General features: G+C 40.3%; 1 protein-coding gene across 3 annotated transcripts in view; it reads right to left on the bottom strand.

Annotated features, from left to right (window-relative positions):
* Positions 1-22,959, bottom strand: part of LOC140515640 (mitogen-activated protein kinase kinase kinase kinase 4-like) — a 238,508-nt gene that overhangs the window by 3,923 nt on the left and 211,626 nt on the right. For all 3 annotated transcript variants that reach the window (XM_072626441.1, XM_072626440.1, XM_072626439.1), the window contains 4 exons: positions 18,989-19,089; positions 15,852-16,001; positions 11,497-11,656; positions 113-252 (listed from right to left, as the gene is read on the bottom strand). In XM_072626441.1, the coding sequence (XP_072482542.1) occupies positions 113-252; positions 11,497-11,656; positions 15,852-16,001; positions 18,989-19,089 (551 nt within the window). The remainder of the gene's footprint in view (positions 1-112; positions 253-11,496; positions 11,657-15,851; positions 16,002-18,988; positions 19,090-22,959) is intronic.

Here is a 22,959-nt window from a genome sequence, read left to right on the forward strand (position 1 = left end):
GGGAAGCATGGTTAGTTCTTTCTTAATAAGCAGTGAGGAAAAGCACATCTCTCACTTGGTTAAACTAATTAATTTCCAACTTTTGCTGGTTGTTTCTCCAGAATATACGTACCTTGTCATTTCGTTCACACAGATATTTGAGCTTGCGGGATTTCTTGTGCATAAAAACTCCTTCCAGGTGTCCAGCATTTGCAGAGCGTAGCTCAATTGCTTTCTCTCCCCAGCCCATGATGTGGTTTGACTGGAGATAGGCTAATGACAGAAAAGCAAAAGGAAAAACTTAGAAAGCTGCCAATTATGGTCCATTCTGGGTTACTGAAAGAGTATCCAGTATGTGAATGTACCCAGTCAGCCCTTGGGTTCCTTTCCTTGTCACAGTGGCTGTAGCTTGCTGCCAGTGGCACAGCTTGGGCACATCTCTTGGTACTCAGACCTGTTTCATTGTGCCAATTTTTGCATGTTTGCTAAGGGACTGTGACATCTGGCAGACATAGGACTTCTGGATTTCCATTATCAATTTGATCTCTGATCCTTGTTACAAGAGAGAATCAAGAGTGGATTTTTTTAAACAGAAATTCCACACCCCTTATTTAAATACAGTATAATCAAACCATAAGCACTTATTAACACCCTCTTTATTCCAAGCACTGTGGTAGGCACTAGAAATACAAAGATAAGAGAAATGAAACAGCCCAGTCCCTCAAGGAGCTTACATTTTAACGGGGGAGATGACATCAGTCTATATGAGTAGATAGATAGATAGATAGATAGATAGATAGATAGATGGATGGATGGATGGATGGATGGATGGATGGATGGATGGATGGATGGATAGATAGATAGATAGATAGATAGATAGATAGATAGATAGATAGATAGATAGATAGATAACAAATACAAGGTAATTTTGGAGGGGAAGGTACTAATGCCTGGGGGCAGGAGAAAGGGAGACAACGGGTTAGGTAGAAGGTGGCACTTGAGCTGAGCTTTGAAGGAAATGAAGATTTTAGGGGAACGACAATTTATCTCGGTTTATATTCCTCTTTAAATGAAGTATGTGGGAAGCAGATGGACCCTTAAGCAATGAAGACTGTTAAGGACAGGGACTAGCTCAGAGTACTGATTATAGCGTCTGGAATGTAACTGAATAGATTTCCATGTTCTAAGCAGGACTTAACCAGATTTGAAGTTTTTAAGGTTCTCCCTTGACCAGGATTTTAAGGATTTTTAGCAGTTTTATATTACTTTATGGCAATAAAGATTATGACAATAAGTGCCTTAATGCAGAAACCCTCATTACGTAAATAGCTGCTCAACCAGCTGGCACTGTGAAGGGGATGTCATTAAAATTGAATGAAAGAGCTTGGAGGCCATATTCTTCATAGGGAAGCCCATTTCCATAAATAAAGAAAAACCCTAACATTTAAATGATGTCAAGGTTTTGACAGAAGCTAAAAGGACTCAGAAAATATCCAGTTAAGTAAGGGGAAAGATCAGAATTCCAGACTCACCCAATTTTCTTTATTCTTCTTTGTAAAAGGGAAGAAATTTAACACTACCTTCTCATTTGTATTTCTGAATTTTTCTGGAGTTACTAGAATATCTTTGTTTAAACCAAAGCTGATCCTAAGCTGTGCTTGTGTATCTCAAATAGGCATATAAAGAAAAGCTTGTTAGAAGGTTATGCCCACTTAAGAAGCAATCTCTTTGCCAAAGGTACTGTGAACCATTCTGAGCCTGAGCACACAAGAACTTGCCAGCAACTCACGTTCCCTTTCATAGTGCAGTGCAAACTGCTTAGGCAGGACCCCAGCTCCCAGAACCAGGGGTTCTTTAGGCCCTTGGAGTAGAGATGGCCACCCAAAGTAGCCTGCAGAACACAGACATGCTCACCTGGTCTCATGTGGGTCCTGACCCCACACTTGGTCACCTCTTCTTGGCACCAAACTTATCTTTATATACTCAGACTCAGACTCAGGAAACTGACTAGTACTTAATGTGGGGCACTGCACAGGTACCTGTTTAGTAAGTGTTTAGTGCACTGAATTAATTACATTAATTTTCTTTCTAAGATGTGGCACTTTTTTTCCTCTGTATTCCTAGCACTCATCATTCCCAGGATCCATGCAGGGCAGGAAATGTGGCTCCCATATGAGTTCAGCACCAAAAGTGCTTCCCCAGCAGACAGCACTAACGGATCCCACTTGTGCATCCCATTCAGTCAGGACTTGGACACTGTCTTTTACTGACTATGGGACCCCTAGCAAAATCCCTTCATCTATCTATGCCCGCCAGGCAACTCTCAAAAACCTAAACTGCAGAACAGATACTGATATGCAAGAGGAGAGGGAGGGAGGGAAGGTGGGATCAATGTAATCATAGATCTAGTCCAAAATTTAAAAAAAAAAAACCCATTTCTTTAGCACTAATAAGTTTGCAAAAAGTTTTACATACATTTTTCTTATCTGAGCCTCACAATAACCTTACGAAGTAGGACTGAATTTCCAAGAATCAGAAGAGAGGTCGGGACTTCATGTGCAAAATGTGGCACACATTTTTAGACACAGTCAATGTGTTGATTTGTTTTGCTCAACTGGACTTACTTGTTAAAAGAGAGGGCTCTGTTGGGCAGAGAGGGTCATTGGGAAGTGACAGTAATGTAAGAAATACAAAAGAATGAATGCCAAAACAAATTTAAAAAGATATTCCAAGTTTGTTTGCATTGCCTTACCTACTGACATTTGATTACAAATAGTTTGTGCATGTTTTGTTAATTAAGCAAAGATTTCTCAGCTGTGTACTAAAACTTGCCAGGCCCAACGTTTTGGTTTCTAGCTTGGTCTTAAAAGCAAACTATGATAGAAAAATTTTAAGACAAACACATGAATACATGACTTACTCCAGCTTATAAGTCTAACCTACCTTCAAAGACATGATGTAGTGCATTGTATTAGCTGGGACTGGGGAAAAGAGGTCTCATTACCTTCCAAACCACAGACTGTTTAGTTAAAGACTGCCTGAGTTTTGATACTACACCTTCGTATTTTTAACATCTCTTCATACTATTGATGGAAAGTTCGACAAGACTAAGTTATTTTTTGGAAAGATTTATTAGGGCTCAAAACAATGTCAAAGACTGACTTAGGGGAGCTTTTCTCACTGTGTATGCCTGGATTTGGGGGAAATTTTAACTCATTGGTTTTTTTTGATAGAAAAAATAGAGATCAATTGTTGTTGCAAAAAATGGCAGCTAATTAGCATATTAAATTGATTAATAATTCCAAATTAAGAAAAAGGAGAAATTTAGAAGGGCTCTTCTGAAGTTGTAATATACAATTTTGAATTTGAAATTACTTTATGGGCAAGACTCAGAGTGAGGGAAAAGAAAACGATGGTTCCAGAGCTTCCTGAAAAGTGGACCAGTGCCCTACCTCATTTCAGGTCCTAATTTGAGGGTTTCTTCTGCTTTCTCTCCCTATTGTTACTAGGCAGCACAGTGGCACAGCAGATTGAGCACTGAGCCAAGAGTCAGGAAGACTAGACCAGAGTTCATGTCCTGCTTCAGACACTCACTTCTCTCAGCCTTACTTTTCTTCTCTATAAAATGAGTCTTAGACAGTGGCCTGGTGTCAAAGAATCATTCAGTCATTTTTTTCAGTCATGTCTAACTCTTGTGACCCCACTTGGGGTTTTCTTGGCAAAGATACTGGAGTGGTCTGCCATTTCCTTTTCTGGCTCGTTTTACAGACAAGGAAACTGAGGCAAACAGTGTTAAATGACTTGCCCATGATCACACAGGTAGTTTCTGAGGTCAGATTTGAACTTAACTCTTGTTGTTCAGTCATTTCAGTTATGTATGGCTCTTTGTGAACCTATTTGGGGTTTCCATGGCAAAGATACTGGAGTGCTTTGCCATTCTTTTTCCAGTTCATTTTGCAGATGAGGAAACTGAGGCAAACAGGATTAAGTGACTTACCCAGGGTCACAGAGTAAATGTCTAAGGTCAGATTTGAATTTAGGTCTTTCTGACTCCAGGCGTGATGCTCTATCCACTGCAGTACCACCCAGCCGCCCAAGGTGGAGTATTTAGAAATGGATTATTCCAGGATTTCAGGAGTTGTGACTCCATAACACACCCCCTTTTCAGTGCTCAGAGAGGATTCCAATTATTTATATGTCTCATATGCTAGGCAGGTACTTCAAGAAGGGAGCTGTTCAATAAAATATCTGTAAAAAATAACTAAACAAATTTTAGAGCAGCAGAAGCCACAAAACGAGAGTGAAAGAGATTTCCAGCCCAAGACAGCCTGGAAGACTGACAAGAAGGGTCTATCACACTGGGCTCAGGGTGGAGCAGCAGCCTAGCCTGGGTCACACAGCAGGGCAGGACTGGAGCAGGCTTCAGGGAACAGAATCACAGGTAGCAGCTGTGGTTCCCAGATTTCTCAACCCCCAAATGCCAAAGATAGCTTCAAAGGTCATTAGGAAAGCTCTTTCACCTGGGTAAGAAGGAAGCCAGTCTGACACAGTCCCAACACCACAGTGGTAGCCCCTGCGGCAGCAGCATGCACTTTTTAAGTCCTTGGCCTAAAGACCCTGGGGGCATTGAGTGACCCATCTGAGTCTCAGTCCTAAGCAGCAGTCCTGGGGTGAGGAGAAGTACTGGTGTGGTGGAGCTGGTGGAGGCTCAGGAGAGGGAATTCTACTCAGATCCTGGGGAGAAAAGAGTGCTTGTGCTTGCTCTCAGACTAGATAGAGTGCAGGCCAGGAGAGGAGTAAACTCCTCTCCCTTGATTGTGCCACCTTGGAGGAACTGAGAGCTTACAGGTCCCTACAGTATACCCTCCACTTGACAAAGGACTCAAAAGTCAAGTAACTGGCTGGGAAAATGCCCCCAAAAGGGAAAAACAATAAGGCTATAGAAGGTTACTTTCTGGGTCAACAGGTATTTTCTTCCATTCTTTCAGATGAGGAAGAACAAAGCATACCATCAGAGGAAGACATAAAAGTCAAGGGTTGTATATCCAAAACCTCCAAAAAAAAAATGCAGTGGTTTCAGGACATGGAAGGGCTCAAACAGGATTTTGAAAATCAAGTAAGAGAGGTGGAAGAAAAATTGGGAAGAGAAATGAGAGTGATGCAAGACAATCATGAAAAATGAGTCAACAGCTTTCTAAAGAAGACCCCAAAAAATGTTTAAGAAAAAACACCTTTAAAAATAGACTAACGCAAAAGGCAAAAGAAGTCCAAAAAGTCAATGAGGAGAAGAATGCTTTAAAAAGCAGAATTAGCTAAATGGAAAAGGAGGTTCAAAAGCTCACTGAAGAAAATAGTTCTTTAAAAATTAGAATGGAGCAGATGGAAGCTAATGACTTTATGAGAAACCAAGAAATTATAAAATAAAACCAAAAGAATGAAAAAATAGAAGACAATGTGAAATATCTCATTGCAAATACAACTGACCTGGAAAACAGATCCAGGAGAGATAATTTAAAAATTATTGGTCTACCTGAAAACCATGAACAAAAAAGAGCCTAGATATCATCTTCCAAGAAGTTATCAAAGAAAACTGTCCTGATATTCCAGAACCAGATGGTAAAATAGAAATGGAAAAACTTCACTGATTGCCTTCTGAAAGAGAACCCAAAAGGAAAACTCTTAGGAATATTGTAGACAAATTCCAGAGTTTCCTGATCAAGGAGAAAATATTACAAGCAGCCAGAAAGAAACAATTCAAGTATTGTGGAAATACAACCAGGATAACACAGGATTTAGCAGCTTCTACACTAAGGGATTGCAGGGTGTGGGATATGATATTCCAGAGGTCAAAGGAGATAGGATTAAAACCAAGAATCACCTACCCAGCAAAACTGAGTATAATACTTCAGGGGAAAAAGTGGAATTTCAATGAAATAGAGGACTTCCAAACATTCTTGTTGAAAAGATCAGAGCTGAATAGAAAATCTGACTCTCAAATACAAGAATCAAGAGAAACATGAAAAAGTAAACAGGAAAGAGAAGTCTTAAGGAACTCATTAGGGTTAAATTGTTTACATTCCTACATGGAAAGATGTTATTTGTAATTCATGAGACCTTTCTTCAATATTAGGACAGTTAGAGGGAATACACACACACACACGTATATATGTAGGTGTGTATGGGTATGTATGTGTATATTATATTTTTGTAGGTTTGTATATGTACATGGGTGTACATACATACATAGAGGGCACAGGGTGAGCTGAATATGAAGGGAGAATACCTAAAAATATAAAATTTACTGTTGAATGGAATGGACTAGGAGTAAGAGAAAGGGAGAGGTAGAATGTAACAAGTCATCTCACATAAAAGAGGGAAGAAAGAGCTTTTACAATGGAAGGGAAGAGGGGGGAGATGAAAGGAAATAAGTGAGCCTTAATCTCATGGGATTTGGCTTAAGGAGGGAATAACATACACTCAATTGGATATGGAAATCTATTTTACCCTGCAGGAAGTCAAGGGGGAAGGGGATAGGAGAGGGAAGATAATAGAAGGGACAGCAAATTGGGGAAAGGGATAATCAGAAGCAAACACTATTGTGGGAGGACAAGTCAAGGGAGAGAATGGAATAAATGGAGGGCAGGATAGGACAGAGTGTAATGTGGTTAATCTTTTACAACATAACTATTATGGAAGTGCTTTGCATTGTTACACATGTATGACCTACATTGAATTGCTTGTTATCTCAATGAGGGTGGGTGGGGAGAGAGGGAGAGAATATGGAACTCCAAGCTTTAATAATGAGTGTTAAAAACTGTTTTAGCATGCAACTGGAAATTAAGACCTACAGGCAAAGGAGTATAGAAATTTATTTTGCCCTATAGGGAAATAGAGCTGAAGGGGAATGGAAGAAAGGTGGGTAGTAGAAGGGAGGACAGGCTGTAGGAAGGGGTGGATGGGGTGCATGCTGTCCTGGGGTGGGGGGGGGGTGAAGAGAGATGGGGAAAAATGTTGAATTCAAATTCTTTTGGAAGTGAATGTTGAGAACTGAAAAATAAATAAATTACATATTTTTTTTTAAAAAAGGGAGCTTACTGTTACTTGCCCAAAGAGTCTTCCAAGGACTTTTTCTGATTTTGATAGGCTTCCAGCCTACTTATCAGAAAAGTCTCAAGTATGACTATATTTTGTGGCAGCAGGTTTAACTGTATGCCTCAGTTTCCTCATCTGTAAAATGGGAATAATAATAGCACCTACCTCAAGGGTTGCCGTGAGGATCAAATGAGATAATATTTTTGTAAAGCTCTTTGTACACCTTAAGATGCCATATAAATGCCAGCTATTATTAATTTTAAAGAGATTCAACCTGTAAATCAAAATGTCTTTTCACAATGCTGTCATTTATTTTATTTTATCAAAGCCTCCCAAACAATTACTTTAATTACAAAAATCATATTATTTTAAAGAATAGATAGGAAATTAGAATTCACGTATTTTATTCTCATTTTATTTTTATGTAACTTTCAGTTTATTTTACTTTTTTCCGGTTAATATTTTTTTCGTTTTCACTTCCTCCCCCAAAAAGATAAAACCAAACTCTTCTAACAAATATGGATAGTCCAACAAAACAAACTTGCACACTGACCTTGTCTGAAAATGTGTTTCTAATTCTGCATCTTGAGTCTATCACCTTTCTGTCAGGAGGCAGGCAGGTACTTCATTATCTATCATTTATTTTACATATGCATAAGAAGTCTATAAAATTCTATTAATTTTAAGAAAAGCATAACCAATGGAGTCTGAGGCCAAGCCAAAGGGACTTTTTGATCACTGGCCATGCCATGACACCCTTCTTCTCCTCCAGAGGATAATTCAGAGTTAACCATCTCCATAATTAGGTAAGCATTAGAAAGTAATTCCCCTGCATACACTTCTTCTCATTCATCCCACCCTCACCGCATCACTCTACTGTGCTGCCTGCCTGGAATCCCACACTAGAGATGTTCCGTTACTTAGTCCCCTTTTAAAGATCAAACATCATTTGGGAGAGACATGGGGAGCCTTATTGATAAAGCTTTCAAGCTAGAGTAAAAGAAGCACTGGACTGACTGGGAGTAAGGAGTCTGGGTTCTTGTTCCAATTTTGCCAATGGCTGGTTGAGTGACCTTAGGCAGGTCCCTTTTTTCCCTTTGTATAAAGACAGGGATAGATTAGATGAGGGGCTCTCTCTTCTCTTTCAGCTCTGATGGCCCATATTGATAAAATACTTTAACTATTTGGGTCAAGTATTATTGTGCCTAAGGACAGGGAGCTGAATTAGAAGACATAGAGGCAGTGGTGTAGCACACAGAGTGCTGGATATGGAACCAGAAATCAGAGTTTAAATCCTGCTTCTGATACTTACTAACTGTGGGATCCTGAGCAAGTCACTTAACCTCTTTTAGCCTCAGTTACCTTCTCTGTAAAAATGAGGAGGTTGAATTGGACAGCTTCTGAAGTTTCTTCCAGTTCAAGCTCTCTGACTGTGATCCTATAACTTCTCACCACCCCTTTGATCCCTACAATTACGTATCAAATAGTGCTAATAGAGCGAACTTTTTTATTTTCTAGTAGAAATGAACCTCCTTATTTCCGTTTTTGATGAAAATGTTGGTTGCAGAGGTGTCACTGTAAAAATTAGACCCAGATCTGTTATTTTTAGATTTCCTTGCCCCAGATCTGTCAATTATGTTAAAAGTCTTTGCCTTCTCTGTCACTGAAAATGGGCTCCTTGAGAGCTGATGGTTTTCAACCTTTTCTGGGCTCTCACCTATTTGAAGAATTGGGGACATGTTTTCAGGACACTTTTTAAAACAGTGTCACAGAATCCCTTCTTTTTGGATACAGGTACATTCACCGTTGGAAACCATAAACACTCATGCCAAAGAACTACTCTCGCCCTAACTGTGCCACCACATGTTCTCACTGCCACACACAGTCCACCCTAACTGACCTAGAGAGAGAAGGTCGAGAGGGGCTATACAAGTGTATGGAATGTTTGACTCTAATGCAAGGGCAAGGACAGAATGTCTGGGGAACCAATCAGGTGGTTATTTAAACTTTCCATCACGGAGTTGGGGTTAAGAGTGGAGAGAATTTGTTTAAGGGCTGCAGAGTAACAGGAATCTTCTGGTCAGATGGGCATATTTGGCTGCAGGTTTCCTGGGCCTATTTCTGATACTCCTCAAGTGTCTCTGGTTTGCATGGAACACAAATGACCAAGTGAACTTTCTCAAGGGTCTAAACACCAAGAAAATATCCTGAGCAACACAGTGCTACTAAGTTCAACTGCACTGTAAAGCAAGGATGGAAAGGTTTTATGATAAAGGAGGACAGTTCTTATTTAATACTTAGGTGACCTTGAGCAGGCTACTTCCCCTCACGGGACCTCAGTTTCCTCATCTGGAACATACTGGATTTGCACAACTAGAAAAATATCAAAAGTCATGACAACGAAGTCCATTCACCCTAACCCTGTCACTAGTACTCAAGGCCAGATAGAGCCCAACGTAATCAAACTAGAGAGAGAAATGTCAAGAGAGAATAAAGAAAGTTATGGAATGGCTGACCCTAACAAAACAGGGAGGAAAGAACGACACTTCTGGAAGAGTCAGCTATCAAGAGGGCACCTGACTAGAAATACAAAACATAGAGGACTCGTACCCACAGTCATAAACAGTCAAGGCAACTTCTATTCTTTCTTGAAGTATTCCAAGGAGGTCAAAGACACAAAGAATGGTCCCATACACATAAAAGCATTCATAACAGCACTTTTTTGTGGTGGAGCAAGGTGCTAGACCAGGAGTGGGGAACCTGTGACCTTGAGGTCAGATGTGGCCCTCTAGGACCTCAAGTGCGGCCCTTTGACTGAATCTAAACTTCACAGAGCAAATCTCCTTAATACAAAAATTTGTTCTGTCAAACTTGGACTAGGAACTAGACAGAAAGTACATGTCTTTCCATTGGGGAATGGCTAAACAAATGTGGTGCATGAACTTAATGAAATTATTGTACTGTAAGAAATACTGAATATGAGGCATTTAGAGAAGCATGGGGAGGACTTCTATGAACTGACTGACATGAAGCAAGGTAGAACTGAGGGAAAAGAACCTATAACAACTACCATAATGGAAATGATATTCAAAGGTATCTCTGAGCTTAAATTAATGACAATGACCAATATTTATCCTGGAGACAGAAGTGGAAGCATACACCCCTCCTCTCAGTAGAGAAGTGGGGGACTACAAGTGTGGAATTCTGCACATGCTATCTCAGTTTTTCTGAACTGTCTGGACAATACACTTGGCTTTGCAGTTTTGTAGGAAGGATTCCACAAAGGGAAGTGAAAAGGAGACATGAAGAGATGACTGTGTTATAAAACAGCTGAAGTTATCAAATGAAAAACAAATAAATGATAACAAATAAAATAGTAAGGGTAGACCAGAATTCAGCACTTCTTAAACTGTGGGTTGTGACCCCATCAGAAAACACAGTTTAAGAAGCACTGAAGGGGTCACAAGTGGAGAAAGTGTAAGAAGCCCTAGGCTCGATGATCTCACAGGTCCCTTTAAGTTCTAAATTCTATAGTCCCATGATGCTAAGACTACAATCTGAGTGAGATGGGGGATGGAGTTCACTGGAGAAAGAAGGTCACTTGCCTTGAGCTTTTATGGACAAGAGCGTAAACTCTTGCTATTTTGTGTTCTGTGTCTGATATACCTAGGATCCTATGAGCCTGTGAAATATTTCTACTGTGATGGATGTAAACATTTCCTCCCCCCTTCTATGTGCTGGTCTCTTTAATAAAAGCAGATACAATAATAGATTAGATGGGGAAGTGGGGAAGGTGGTGTGCATTTTCACTGTCTATATAAATCCTGCAGGGAGAGCAAATGAAAGCAAAATTAATATATGATTATAGAATCAAATCTGATCAGGTTTCAGTGTTGTTATTATTGTGAACGAGCACCAACTCCAACATCCCAAAGTCTGTCCTTGCCCCAAATGTTTTAAGCACAGAATATACATTATCAGTTAGTAGGCTGAGCCCCTCAGTGAAAGGATGTGTGAAACCAGAGACAGACTCTTTTTCATGCTTTTAAGAAGTATCTAGGGGCAGCTAGATGGTGCAGTGGATAGAGTGCCAGTGCAGGAGTCAGGAGGACCTGAGTTCAAATCTCACCCCATACACTTGACACTCACTAGCTGTGTGACTTTGGACAAGTCACTTAACCCCAACTGCCTCATCCTGGATCATCTCCAGTCATCCTGATGAATATCTGGTCACTGGACTCATATGGCTCTGGAGGAGAAGTGAGGCTGGTGACCTGCACAGCCCTCCCTCACTCAAAACAAAGTCAAGTGCAAGTCATGTCATTATTTCTCTGATGGCATGGTCTTCTTTGGCAGCGAAGAATAAACACACACAGAAGAAGTATCTACCAGGCCTTTTGGGTGGGGGCTATGTCTCATACATACCCACATATGCTGGTGTTTCTCTCCACTGCAAAAACGATTCCTTAGTGAAATGTCCATATATGTCAACATAGACACCTTCATCTTCATAGGTGAGCAGAAGTTCTGTGCCACTGGTATTCGGCAGGATGATGATAGTATGTGGTTGAATGCTCCCCTGGATCTGGAATGATATAAGAATTTAGGTGACCAGTCTGACTACAATCATCAAAGGAACTTGGTAGTTCAATGAACACAAAGTAGGTTTACAGTTCAGGGAAGAGAAAAGAAACATCTATTTTACAACAAGACTGTGTGCTTTTCTCTCCAACCCATGGAAAGAGTCTCTTTGCTGTTATTATGCTAAAGTTCATAAAATAGTCCCTGTTAAGTCTTTCACTTTATTTTGATAAGAAATAGTAGATCAAAAGCAGTTGAGATAGATGTCAGACACAAAAGAATCTCCTGAATTCTTCTCAAGGAACTGGTGTTTACAAACTATGGAAGAAGAGGTGTTTGATTCAAAAAGGATTTTCCCTAATCAAGGGCCAGACAACAACTCATCAGTTCATCATAAGACTTCAGGATATTAGACACCAAGTCTGAGTATGCACCCTAAACTCATTTGTTCCTTATTAACCAATTAGAACCTAAGATGAATTTCTAATTAAACTAGAAACAGAATTATTAGACATTTTTAAAGTATCCTAAGCTTCTAATATTTCATTTTGCTAAACATGAACATCTTTAGTGGATATTTGTTTCCTATGTGATATTTGGCCAAAGAAACCATCCCTACTATATACTTAGTAGGCTATAACAACTGCATAAGGTTAGGAATTAAATATGAGGGATTTACTATACAGAAAAAAAATTTTTTTAAAAAAAACATCCAGATCATTTACCAAGAGAGCTGTTTGAGGCATGAGAGAACATCCTAGCATTTCTAACTCTCCTGCTGGACACAACAGCAGTATATGACAAAATCTAATTCCAACACTAAACATTTTCCCAGTCAAGTATTTTCCCTCAAAGTAAACATCATCAAGCTTTTTGGTACCATTTCCAAACTAGCAACATGAGGGAGGGCTTCTTTTAACCCAGCCCCATCCCTCTACCCCCACATCCAAAATCCCATGTACTGACCACCACAGGGAGGGTCGAGGCTGTTCTTCCCAAACCAACAGCACTCAGGCCAAGCACTGTCGTCCATGTCTCGGCCGCTACTATCCGCAAAACTAAAACTGGGATCCAGAGGCGGAGAGTAATTTTAATGTGTTGCCTTGGTACTCCCATGAGCTATTGGTGCAGAGGAGAGGTGAAGGGCAGGAAAGGAAGAGAGTTCAGGTGCTAGTGCAAGACCAAGAGAGAGCCAGAAGGTCTTGATGTAGGCATTTTCCAATCAAACTGAACACTAGACACCAAAAACTAATTCTTGTCTCTTCAACAATTCCTAAAGTAAGCAAAGCCTCTGAACAGGTTGGGGTCCCCTCAGAGAGGCACAGCATTTCTAATCCAGCAGCTTGAAGCTAACATTTATTTTTAGGATGCTCTGTTTTAAAAAGGAAGAACTCACAGGAATGACATCCACGCTCTCCTGAGAGGCCGATGATATTGGGGCATTCAGATTAAAAATTTATTTTGGTACATACATGAGCTATCCTAATTAGGCCAGGTATCTGCTATCAAAAAGAGTGATTTAAAAGGCTTACGGCTTAATTTTCTCCTCCCTCACTCCCCTATCTTATATAGTAATTAGAAAATGTTCTCTTCTGGTAGGATAGAAAAAAGTGAAAGAGCAAGGGACTTGGACTGTTAGTGATAAGAAACACAGGATTTCAGAGTTGGAATGGACTTTAGAGCAACTGAGTCCAAGTCATTCGTATATGACCCAGAATCCCCTCTACAGTATCATTGACAAGCCATTAGCCAGTCTTGCTTAAAGACTTCTAATGACAAGGAGCCCACTATCTCCAGAGGCAGCCCATTCTGCTTGTGGGCAGCCTGGACACCTCTCTGCACCCTCGACCCTCTGGGGTCAAACAGAACAAATCTAATCCCTCTTGTATCTGAAAGCCTTTCAAAACTTTGAAAGTGACTTTGTTGCTTCCTGAGACTTATTTTCTCACCCTCAGTTCCTTTACCCTAGCCTCCTGGGTCATGACCTCAAGGTTTTTTGTTGTATTGATCTTGCCCGTTGGGACATTCTCTAGCTTTATCAATGACCTGCCTAACATGTGGCACTCAGGAATGAAGACCATTCTCCAAATGGGGTCTGATGCGCAGAATAACACCTGGACCAGGATGCTAGACTCTTAATGCAAGCTAAGATTGTATCTACTTTTTGTTAATTAGTGGTGTCAAGTCAAGTACCCTATGTTCAAATCGTGGCTCTGATATATAGTGACCTTAAGCAAGGTGTTTCACCTTTCTGAGCCACAGTTTCCTCATCCATAAAATGGGGATGATGATAATAACTTACATTTATAGAGTACTTCAAGGTTTACATGTACTAGTTCATGTGAAGCTTACAACAAATCTGAGAGCTAGGTTCTGCAGGTGTCATTGTTGCCATTTCACAGATGAAGAAACTGAGGTTCAGAGTACCCTGTGGCCACACAGTTAATAAGTGTCAGAGGTGGGATTTGAACTCAGATCTTCTTGAATCCAAGCCCAGTACTCTATTCACTACAGGTTGTTTTGAGGAAAATACTTTGTAAACCATAAAGCACCACAGAAATGGATGTTGTTATTCTCTTTCGCCTCCTCATTATCATCTACCACTTGTTCTTCTTCCTCTTCCTCCTCTTCATTACCTCTTCAAACATTCAGAAGGCTTGGAATCTTACTGGTCATTTGCTCAGGAAGGGATTTTATCATGTTAATGATGAGTCCTAGAGCCTTCCTGGTGGGAGTTTTTTTGAATATCAGAACAAACAAAACACATTCAATAAATGCAAAGTCTAAATGAGAAGAAAAAGGATGGTAGCATGTTTTCATTGAGGACAAGGAACAACTGGGCTCTCTTAGGCTTTCCATATCACAGAAGATAGTGTGGTGCAGCAAAATGACTACTGGCTCTGAAGTTAGAGGGCCTGGGTTCAAAGCTCACCTTTATGCTTACTGTTTGTAGGAAATGGAACAAGGTACATCAAAGGCAGAGTAGGACTATTGTTTCCTGACTTTTTGAAGCTATATCTCTGTAATACGGCCTAAGATCATTTGGCTGCCAAACAGCTGCCTAATGGTGCCTCCTCCATCTTGTACTTGTAAATTTGAGTTTTTGATCTACATAAATCTTTGCAATTATCCCTAGCAAATTTCACCTTATTAGATTTGGCTCAATGTTGTAGCTTCGCTGCATTTTTTTTTGGATTGTGACTTTGTCTTCCAGTGTTAGCTCTTTCTCCAGGCTTTGTGGCTTACGCAAATTTGATAAGCCTATCATCTGTGCCTTTATGTCATTGATAGAAATGTTAAATAGAACAGAGATAAGCATAGATTCCTGGGGCACTCCATTGGGAACCTCCTGCCAAGTTGATATCAAACCATTGGACCTCACCATCCAACTTTTTTCCAAGCTGACCTTGACCATTCAACTAGATCCAAACCCACCTAATTGTCTATGCAACATCTTACCACCTTTTCCACAAGAATAACAACATGAGGGATTTTATTGAACGTGCTAAAATCTAGGTAAACTCTATCTACAGAATTTCTCTGCTCTCCCAAGTGAATAACTCTGTCACATCTAAGTTTTTTGGTAAGTTCTCTATGCATTCACCTTGGCCTCTTCAGACAATTAGTCTTTTCCCTCTTTTTGATTTCCCTTTCTGTCTTTAGAATTTGATTTGAAAACTTCTCATCTCCTCTTGGTTGACTTCCAAAGTAAGATTTTGGCATATGGGATCTTACTTTTCATTCCTCTGAACCCTTTGAAATCTTCTCTCCTCAAATTTAGGATGCATCTCAGATAAGTCTCAATATTCTTTTCTTCTAACACAGAATCTAGGAGGGAGTAGTCATTTCCCCAAAAGGTTCCATTATTTCTACCTAAGCATCTTGGTACTAAAAATCAGATTGAGAATACAATTTCCCTTTGTTGGTTTCTCTATATCTGAAGATGTCATAACAGAGAACACTCACTTTACATTTTAAGGAATGAGCCAATGAATTGGATGAAGCTCAGAAGAATTAAGGAGTTGCTATTCTTTATCCATGACCCATGTCTGATATGATTAGGAACTCCCTTATCAATGCCAGTAGTTAGTATAAGAAAAGTTTGACAGACATTTTCAAAAACTTTAGAAAAATTAGCAAAAAAAGAAAGCAACCATCACTAAATAATCATTTATGGGAATTAGAAGGGACTTTCTTACATGAGTTGGTAGGTATAGGTCATAGACTATTCCAGAATCAACATCGATGGCATGGAATCCTGCTACTGAGCCATAGATAACTTTCAGTCTCTGTCCATTTTCCACTGTAAGGTCAACTGCCAGAGGCTTCTGATAAAGGGAGTCGAATGACTGTAATCACAAAACAATATGGTGAGAAACAATGAAATAACATCTTCAGCTCAAACAAAAGATCACTTGTCATGGAGGTCTAGGGATTAACAGTGTAAGATTAACAAGGAAGGAGAAATCACAGGTGGTCAAGTTGTCCTAGGCAGGTTCCAGAGGACATTCAAGACAAGCTACAAGATTTTCTTGCTAAACCTTAAGTCCTGGTCAAGTCCTAAGAATCATAAACTTAGAGGAAGAGCCAAGATGGTGGAGAGAAGCCAGGAAGTTGCCTGAGTTCTCCTCAGTTTCTCTCAGAAACAATGTCAAATGGAACCTCTCAATGGATTCTGGAGTGACAGAACCCGAAAAAAGACAGAGTGAAACAATTTTCCAACTTAAGATAACTTAGAACTTCAAGAAAGGTTTGTCTCACTTGGGTAAAAGGGAAGTGTAACCCAGAGCAGATGGTGTCTGGGCAAGTCAGCAGGAGGTTCTTATCCACAACACAGATCAGTAACCAAGGCCCCTCAGTCCTGGCTCAGCAGGCTACTGACACATCAGGCTGACTGTGAAGCCTGCAGCCCCAGTACAGAAGGCAAACTGCCAACCCTGGAACCCTGGCACAATAGATGTAATTAGGCCAGGCCACCCTAGTGCAGTGGGCAAGTCACCAGAACCTGAGGCCCCAGCACAGAAAGCCTGTAACCAGGTCCCTGACCCCCATCACAAGAAACTTGGGACAGTGCCCCATGCTCCAAGAGCAGAGCTCAACTTTTAAACTTTTAAAAATGAACCAAAAACAAAAGAGAGCCCTGACCATAGAAAGTTACTATGGCAACAGGGAAGATCAAAATATAAACTCAGAGGAGGACAATAATGTCAAAATGCCTATATATGAAGCTTCAAAGGGGAATATGAATTGGTCTCAAGCCCAAATAGTCCTCTTGGAAGAGCTTAAAAAGGATTTTGAAAATCAAGAGAGGAAGAAGAAAAAATGGGAAAATCAGTGAGAGCTATGAAGGAGAATTATGAAAAAAGAGTCAACAGCTTGGAAAAGGAAGCACAAAAATTCACTGAAGAAAACAACTCCTTAAAAAATAAAATTTGCCAAATTGAGGGGGGAAATCTACTGAAGAAAACAACTCCTTTAAAAGTAGAATTGGCCAAATGGAAAAGGAAGTACAAAAGCTCAGTGAAGAAAATAATTCCTTAACAATCAGAATTGGGCCAGTGGAAGCTAATGATTCTATAAGACATCAAGAATTAGTCAAACAAGATGAAAAGAATGAAAAAGTAGAAGAAAAAGTAAAATACTTCATTGAAAAAAAAACTGACCTGGAAAATAGATCTGGGAGAGATAAATCAACTTAAGAATTATTGGACTATCTGAAAGCCATGGTCAAAAAAAGAGCCTGGACAGCATCTTTCAGAAGTTATCAAGGAAAACTGTCCTGGTATCCTTAAAACTAGAGGGTAAAATAGTCATTGAAAAAATCCACCAATCACTTCCTGAAAGAGATACCAAAATGAAAACTCTAAGGAATATTGTAACCAAATTCCAGAATTATCAGGTCAAGGAGAAAATTCTGGAAGCAGGCAAAAAGAAGCAATTCTCATATGAAGAAGCCACAGTCAGGATTATACAGCCCTTAGTAGCTTCTACATTAAAAGACTGGAGGTATTGGAATATGACATCCTAAAAGGCAAAGGAGCTTGGATTACAACCAAGAATCAACTACCCAGCAAAACTGAGCATAATCTTTTAGGGGGAAAGGTGGACACTTAATTAGATAGGGGACTTTCAATCACTCCTTATGAAAAGACCAGAGTTGAACAGAAAATTCAATCTTCAAATACAAGACTCAAGGGAAATAAAAAAACAAAACAAAACATCATTATTCAAAAAAGATTAAAATGTTTACATCCCTACACAAGAAGATGATACTTGTACCTCTTAAGAACTCTATCTCTATTACAGCAGTTAGAAGAAGTTTACATAGTCAGAGGGTGGGGGTATAAGTTGACTTGGATGTGATGATATAAAAAAAATTAAGGGGTTGAAAAAAAGGTTTGTACTGAGAGAAGAGGAAAGGGGAGGCAGAACAGGGTAAATTGCATCACATGAAGAGGTGCAAAAGACCTGTTACAGTAGAGGGAAAGATAGGAGGGGGTGAGGATTGTTTGAACCTTACTCTCATTGGATTTGGCTCAAAGAGGGAATAACATACATACCCAGTTGAGTATAGAAATTTATTTTATCCTACAGGGAAGTAGGAGAAGAAAAGGGGAAAAAAAGGAAGGGAGGGCTGACGGAAGGGAGGTTAGACTGAGGAAGTTGGTAGTCAGAAGCAAAACACTGGTGAGGAGGGACAGGGTGAAAGGAGAGAGAAAAGTATAAATAGGGAAAATAGGATAGAGGGAAATACACAGTTAATAGTCATAACTGTGAATGTGAATGGGATGAACTCTCCTATAAAACAGAAATTCTTGTTTGCCTCTATGTTGATCAAATCACCATTGATTTTCATTTTTTACATTTGGCATCTCTTTTCGCTTTCTATCCTTACATCTGTGCTTTCTCATTCTCCATTTAAAATGAGTGGATAGAAAGCTGGCCTTGAAGCAAGAAAGATCTGAGTTCAAGCCCTGCCTCTGACAAATAATGGTTACATATTTAACCTGTCAGTGTGTTCTATGCAACTCTCTAAGACTATAAAGTTGCAGAGAAATTGCCAACCTCTGTTGGTAAATGAAGTTTCTTCATGTTGTGTTCCCTATACTAACGAAATTACAAGTCCAGTTCTATCCCTTTAAGTACCATGGTGCTGACCTATGGAGAATTATAAATGTCCCATTGACTATTCCAGAATAGACAGATGAAATTATTCTACAATGGTCACATTTATTCAAACTGGAAGAATCTTGCATCTTCTTGTTCCTGCTGTCCAAGTAGAATTGCTGATGACATATCCTAAAAGGGATAAAGGACAAGATCATGGTTCACTTACCTTAAAGGCCATAAACCTGTGGTATGGTTTTGGTGCCCATGCATAGACCTCAACAGAATTCCTCAAAGCGACAACAAGAAATTTGATCCTCTCATATTTAACTGCAATAGACAAAAAGGTGACAATGACAAAGAGTTAAAAATCAAGGACCAGCTGTTTGTGAGTGAAGCTACTTGACTAGAGTCCAGTCTGCAAGAAAAGATGCTAGCAAAGGATCTATGGCATGCAAATCATCAGCATTTGGGTCAAGTCTTGCATGGAAATGTTGTCTATTTCTGGTTCTCAATCCAATTAAACAAAAAATGGATTGAGAGCCTATTGTGTAAGGCACCGTGCTCAGCATGTGGTAGGGTATGTTACTAAGACAATAAAAAGTTCTTTTCCTCAGGGAGTTTATATTCTACAGGAAGATGAAAATGTAAAGGAATAAGTAAATTAAAAAAGACCTTCTGAGTTCAGGGTAGTAAGAAACAGATAGATTAGGAAAAACTTTACTTAGGAGGTAGCATCTGAGCTGATCCTTGAAGGAAACTAGGAATTCTAAGAGGCTGAGAGGAGGAGCAGGTGTGTTCCAGACATAGGACATAGCCTCTGTAAAGGCATGGGGGCAAAATGCCGAGTTGAGAGAGTGGCTAGGAGGTCAGTCTGCTTGGGACTTAGTGTACATGGAAGGCAACAATTGTAAAGGACTTTATGTTCTAAGCTGAAGAATTTGCATATTATCCTAGAGAAAATAGGAAATGACTAAAATGTTTTGAATGGCAGAATGGCACGGTCACGCTTGTGTTTAAGGAAAATTATTTTGGAAGCTGTGTGAGGGATCCAGTGGAGAAGGGAGAGGTTGAAACCAAGCAGATAAAGTAAGAGGCTATTGCAATAGTCCAGTTGAGAGCAAATAAAAGAATTAACTACTATGAAAGCTGTGAGGGAGGAAAGGGGGCAAATATACAAGTTATAGAGGTAGGCTCGATAGACTTTTGGCAATCAATTAGATAGGGAGCTGAGGGGAGGGAGAAGAAGAATCATGCATGATTCTGAGGTTGTGAACTTAAGTTTCTGAAAAGATGATAGTAACCTCACCACAAACAGGTTATCTGGAGCAGAGGTAGGGTAGGAGTAGTGGGGAGAGAATGAGTTCTGTTTTGCACATGTTAAGTTTGAGGTGCCTAGAGTATATTGGGGAGGTAATATCCCACTGGCAATTGGTGATGGTTGGCTAGAGTTCAGGAGAGAAATTAGGGTTGGATAAATACATTTTAGAATCATCCATACAGAGATGATAACTGAACCCATGGTTAGCTAATGAGATCACCAAGAGATAGTGTTGAAAGGAAAATTATTTGTTTGGGTTTTTACCCTGATTAACAAGGCAAAACCCAGGACAAAGAGAATTAAAAGGAGCTCATTATAAGTATGTCAAGGTAGCCCTGCTGGGTTGACGGGCTGATCTCTGATGGCTTCAAGGCAGGGCCAGCTTTTCTTGGTAACTTCCTTAATGAGATAACGACAATTCAGCAAAAGAGGTTGGGCCTTTGAATCTTAGTTCTTCCCCAAGGTATCAAAGTACTTGACAATTTCTGGGTAGGGGTAAGTGACAAAGAGCAGGTAATGCAAAAAGAGGCAGACACCCCCAATTCTGACAAGCAGGTCAGGTAGCAATAGCTCACTGAGTCAACATAACTTTCATTGTATAGCATGAAAAGAGAAGAAGGTCCAGGATAGAGTAAACCCAGACAAAGAAGTAGCAGTTGGATGATGATCTAGCAAAGTAGATTGAGAAGGGCTTGTCACAGAGGCAGGGGATCATAGGCTTGGAGCTGGAGTGCACCTTAGTGGTCATCTAGTTTATCCCCTTCATTGTATAGGTGAGAAAACTGAGACCCATCTGGGTCAACACAGGGGTCCAGGGTCACACAGCTAACAAGGTGATATTTGAACCCTGGTCTTCTTAATTCCCAAGTCCAGAGCCTAATCCACTCTAACACCCTGACACATAAGTAAAATCCATGTGGTACCTTACAGAAAGTTCTAGGCATTAAGAAGGAGAAAGAAGCCTGAATAATTCAGAGTATATATCAACCTCTTAATAACCAAAATCTGGAAGCTAGGCTAAATGAGAAATACATGAGTAGTGAAAAGGAGAATGTTCAACCACTTTTCTCAGATTAGGCCCATGTAAGCCAGACAACTGGCCTGCCATTCACTTGCTGGTACAGTTAGATGAAGGACAGTTGGGGCAGAGGGGAGGGGAGGGAAGGAGGTAGACAGAGGAAAATGATCAAGTTTTCATTTAAGAGTAGGAATCTGATCCCATTATTGACTGATAGGGATTCCTGTTGAAGTATTTCAGTCCTGTCTCTGAAATGAATAACAATGGCGCAATATTTTTGAAGTTCAAACATGTCCTCATGCCAGCTTGCTTGCCAAGAAATCACTCTATGTCAATTTGACAGCAGAGTTTTAGCACTTGGTTTGCAGTGTATCACGTACTGGAGAGCTCAGCTCTGTAGCATGTTGGAGGAGAACCAAGACGGAGGACAGCCTGTTTCCCCCGTCACACAGGCCTAACTTGTGTAGTTCACCAATTCAAAGAGGGAAGTTACATATCAATCGAGATACGCTGAGGGGAGAACAATGAGACCTGGGCTCATATCAAAGCATATCTGTCACCACAAGCTCTTCGATGCCTTCATTCCAATCAGAATCTCTCTGGTGTCATTTGGGAAACCCAGCTACAAAAGCATGAACAAGTAGGAAGAGAGAGGGCTCTGAGGACAAGCTCAGTACTGTGGATGTCAGGACTTCAAGCATGATGCCAACCAGAACTGTCAACCCAAATTAGCAGCCATACTGAAAGCAAATCAAACCAGACAAGATTGCAACTGACAAGTAAGCAAGCCATATGCATGTTCTGTCTGTGGAAGGAAGTTGTCAAGACTAGGCCTCAGCTGAAAAATGTTGATTGCGCATGTCATCCACTCAGGTGAACCATCCTTTAATGAAAATGTTCAGGGCAAGCCTCTCTTTACAGTAAAAGAGGACAAAGTCAGAATACAGGGGCTCATCCAAATAGCAGCTCAGCCTCTCCACTCCAAACACTCCATCATTTTTGGCTGATGCTGTCAAAGAACTTTTCCCTGCCCCATTTGTAATCAAGATCATTATTTTTTTCCTTTTTGGAGGGAGAAAAGAGAATTGGGAGCTTTTATTGAAAAAAAGCACAAGAATTTCTTTAAAATAAGTGAGGAAGAAGAAAAAGCATTCCTAGCAAAAGGAAAAGTGGCTAAGGAAGGGCTGAGCTTCTGCCAAGCTATGGAAGATGGCCTAGTTTGGGGGCCTGAGGAATCTGCGGACATCAGCTATTTCTGGCCCCTTAAACATCTCGGAAGGAGCCTCCTTGCCCATTATTAATTGTAAAATCAATCTTCTACAGTTCCCCAGAAATTCAGGGACAACTTGGGTGGTATTTCTATCTGTGGGGAGTCACAAGGAAAGAAGTGGGTTTACTATAGCCCTGGGAGGTTTAGGTCTTTGCTCTTGCCTTAATCAAAACAAGTTGCACCTGGGAGTGTCTGTCTCCCTGTCTTCTCTCTCCCTTGGCCCCCCCACCCAGGGATGAATTTGTTGGTGGTCATCCATCTATAATGCAGATATGGCATTAGAGAGAGAATATTGGACCTGGAGTCTGGAGGCCTGGGGACCCTGACTCTGACATTTATTTGTTTTTTGATCCTGGCCAAGTCACATTTGCTTCTCTGGGCTTTGGTTTCCTCACCTGTAATATGGGGCAATAATGCCTATAAGACCTACCTCACAGGGTCATGAGGAGAGTGCTTTATAAACCTTACAGAAATCTATATAGATGTGAGCCACTTGCTCAGATTTGCATGACAGTTGGTGTCATTACAGGTTACCTCCAGGAGAACAGGAGAGGGCTCTGATGGAGTTGTCAAAGATATAGCTATGGATAT

Source organism: Notamacropus eugenii, chromosome X (assembly GCF_028372415.1).
Source record: "Notamacropus eugenii isolate mMacEug1 chromosome X, mMacEug1.pri_v2, whole genome shotgun sequence".
Lineage (NCBI taxonomy): Eukaryota > Metazoa > Chordata > Mammalia > Diprotodontia > Macropodidae > Notamacropus > Notamacropus eugenii.